This window comes from Aphanomyces astaci (genome assembly GCF_000520075.1).
Source record: "Aphanomyces astaci strain APO3 unplaced genomic scaffold supercont1.28, whole genome shotgun sequence".
In the NCBI taxonomy this organism is placed as follows: domain Eukaryota; phylum Oomycota; class Saprolegniomycetes; order Saprolegniales; family Verrucalvaceae; genus Aphanomyces; species Aphanomyces astaci.
Genome location: NW_009798291.1, coordinates 556,721 through 559,570, shown reverse-complemented (window position 1 = coordinate 559,570; position 2,850 = coordinate 556,721). Strand labels below are relative to the sequence as shown.

Below are 2,850 nucleotides of genomic sequence, written 5' to 3'. Positions count from 1 at the left end.
CCGGAGGCAAGGGGGACCTTTAACCTCCCACTCCAGTGATAAAACGCATGAAATCGGTATTTAACGTATCTGGATTTTGGGTTTAACTACATTAATTGCACGTTAAATAATAAAACCTCCACTCTTCAATTTGGCCAGTTGGAAGTTTTTAGATGAAGTGCACCATAGTACTACGTAGTAGTTCTTAATAATACAGTAGTAACTTTGTCTACAGTAGATTAGATATTTTAAACAATGGAAATGAATATTTTCAGAAAATTATTGTGATATTCGCTATAAACTTCCAAAATTAGTGTGGTTTGGCGAATCAATATTGCATCACGCCGGCGTTCTGATTGGTTGAATATACTTGTCCTTTCTGCAAGAGCCAATCAAATTCACTGAAAAATAGATTAGCCAATAGCGTCGATTCGTGATTGATTCGGCGGCGAGATTATTCGATCTGGAAATTCGTATCGAATATACCACAATATTTGTTGTGACCAACATTATTATTATTGTATTCTTTCCGTCTTTTGTTTGCAACACATCCGGGCGATTTGACATTTGAAATGCGCGGGGTGGCGGCGGTCAACGCCATCGCGGGTGTGCGACGACGACGTCAGATCCTCGTCTTAGGGAATGGCGCGGCTGGTGCTGAAAAGCAAGCGCTTGCTTTGGCATCCAAGCTGCAGTTGTTCCTTCCGTCCCACGAGAACGTGTCCGTGGCCATGTGCCGAGTTCCGTACGCCACTCGTCTGCATGCGTCGTTGCCTCCGATTGCGCACGTCTTTCTTGCACGTTGCAGCCTCGATCCATGGATAGGTTACGCGTCGTTCATTCCGACGTCGCCTCCCGACGTCGTGATCGGCTGTGGACGCTCCACCGTTGCGCTGTGTGCCGGGTTCAAGCAAGCATTTCCAAGCGTGTTCAACATCCAAATCCAACACCCTCGGTATGCCCGTCGCATCTCGTCTCGAATCACCCCCTTCATACATCGTCTTCTTCCGTAGGGTGAATCTGCGCTACTTTGACGCGGTCGTCGCGCCTTTCCACGACTTTCCGTCCACGATGTCCCAGCATGGTCGACCACCTCCGTCGAATGTTCACCTCACTCCCGGTACCGTGTGCGACATCTCCCGTGCGTCCTTGGCGTCCGCACGACAAGCCTGGCTCGATGACCCCTCTTCTTGGGCCCACCTTCCGTCCCCCAAGATTGCGGTGCTGGTGGGCGGGTCATGTCGCGGGTACTCGTTCACACTGGGTATGCCCATCACCCCCACCCTCTTCTCCATGACATGTGTACTTGTCTTCTTCGTACAAACTCTCGTTCTGGACAGATCGCGCGGCCGCCCTAGTCGCGCACCTGTCACGGCATGCTGCGACGGCGACGTTTCTCATCACATTCTCCAGACGAACACCCCCACCTGTCCGCCGTCCAACATATCAAGCATGTAGTAACGAACGATCCTGTCTAGGTCATGCGATTCCTTCAACGAGCATTCGCTTTGTTTCCGTCAGTGTACATATGGGACAACCAGAGCCCAAACCCGTTCATGGGCTTCCTCGCGCACGCCGCGGCCATCGTCGCGACCCCCGACTCCATCTCCATGGTCACAGAAGCCATCGCGTCCGGCATGCCCACGTTTGTGTGCGACTCGCACTTGACCACGGTACATATGTACAGTGTACCGTACACTACAAAGTGTACTCTGTTTATGCCTCGTCTTGAGCGTTGGTTTGGTGGCCCTGTTACTCTCGGTAGTAATGTCATCTAACGATCGTACTTTGTGATGGCCTTAGGGCAAATTTGAGAGATTTCATCGCCAAGTGTCGCCCTGGGTGGCGGACGTGGCCTCGCTCGACGTTTCCAGCAGCAGCAGCCTACAGAAGGACCCACGACCCACCAGTCAGACAGACCCTTCATGCCCGCTCGTTCCATCGCCCGAGCAACTCGCCATGGACCACGGCGTGGTCGACGCTGTGGGCGGGGCGGTGGCGGCGTTCTGGGACCAACACCCTCAAGACACAAAAGACATGCATTCCCAATAAAAACAAAAAACAAATCAAGCACAATGCATGCTACGGAAGTGCGCCGCGTCGACGTGGTGGACGTTGTCGTCCTTCATCTGACGCAGGTGCGTCATCACGTCCGCCGGCCGCGACCCTCGGGGGGCATGCTACAAACATTCATTTGCCGATGTATGTCCAGAGTGTGTGTGTACTACTAGTAGTAGTTACTAGTAGTAGTTAGTACCTTGGCAACCATCGATTCGTTGATGCGCATGAACGGGTTGGTTGCCAATTCGTCGGCCAGCGTGGACGGCACCGTGGGCAGCCCCTTCGCCCTCCTGGCTACCGCCCACGCGATCTGCGATGCAGTACTAGTATTACTACTAGTATTACTACACGTAGTAGAAGTACCTTGGTTTGCACAGCCACGTTGTCTGGTTCGACAAACAATGCAAAGCTCAGGTTCTGGAGGGTGTACTCGTGGCCACAAAACACGCGCGTGGTCGGGGGCAGCGCCCCCAGCACCTGGCTCAGGTTGCGATGCATCTACACGAAAACGTCACGTCCATCTCTCTCCCGAATTTCACCATGATAACGTCATATGAGTTGTCGTGTAGTATCGATCGTACTTGGTCTCCGTTGCCTTCAAAGAATCGTCCGGTGCCAGCCACAAACACTACAACCCCATACAAAACCACCTTGCATGATCACTCTCGATGTATCTTTAATGTCGTATTGCGATACTTGCAGATATATATATATATTGTGTTTATTCTAAACTGGAGCGACATGGAAGAATCGGCAGATGGATATATTTAGCCAATCAGATTGCAGGAAACCATCATGAACGTCAAATTA

General features: G+C 51.5%; 2 protein-coding genes across 2 annotated transcripts in view; one reads left to right on the top strand and one right to left on the bottom strand.

The window, feature by feature from the left end:
* Positions 1-505: 505 nt before the first annotated feature.
* On the top strand, positions 506-2,240 carry H257_10499 (hypothetical protein). Its single transcript, XM_009837064.1, has 5 exons — positions 506-934; positions 993-1,243; positions 1,320-1,408; positions 1,458-1,652; positions 1,783-2,240. The coding sequence occupies exons 1-5, from the start codon at positions 552-554 to the stop codon at positions 2,029-2,031; spliced, it is 1,167 nt and encodes a 388-aa protein (XP_009835366.1). The 5' UTR covers positions 506-551; the 3' UTR covers positions 2,032-2,240.
* Positions 2,046-2,850, bottom strand: part of H257_10498 (hydroxyacylglutathione hydrolase) — a gene marked incomplete at both ends in the record, with an annotated part of 3,399 nt that continues 2,594 nt past the window's right edge. The window contains 4 exons of the mRNA XM_009837063.1: positions 2,046-2,159; positions 2,237-2,350; positions 2,404-2,538; positions 2,622-2,668. Coding sequence (XP_009835365.1) covers positions 2,046-2,159; positions 2,237-2,350; positions 2,404-2,538; positions 2,622-2,668 — 410 coding nt within the window. The remainder of the gene's footprint in view (positions 2,160-2,236; positions 2,351-2,403; positions 2,539-2,621; positions 2,669-2,850) is intronic.

Excerpts from the sequence above, each read along its gene's own strand:
- H257_10499 (XM_009837064.1), top strand. The coding sequence starts at position 552 with ATGCGCGGGGTGGCGGCGGTCAACGCCATCGCGGGTGTGCGACGACGA. Across the intron at positions 1,244-1,319 it reads CGGGTACTCGTTCACACTGG|ATCGCGCGGCCGCCCTAGTC; the intron begins GTATGCCCATCA and ends CGTTCTGGACAG. Across the intron at positions 1,409-1,457 it reads CCAGACGAACACCCCCACCT|GTCATGCGATTCCTTCAACG; the intron begins GTCCGCCGTCCA and ends GATCCTGTCTAG.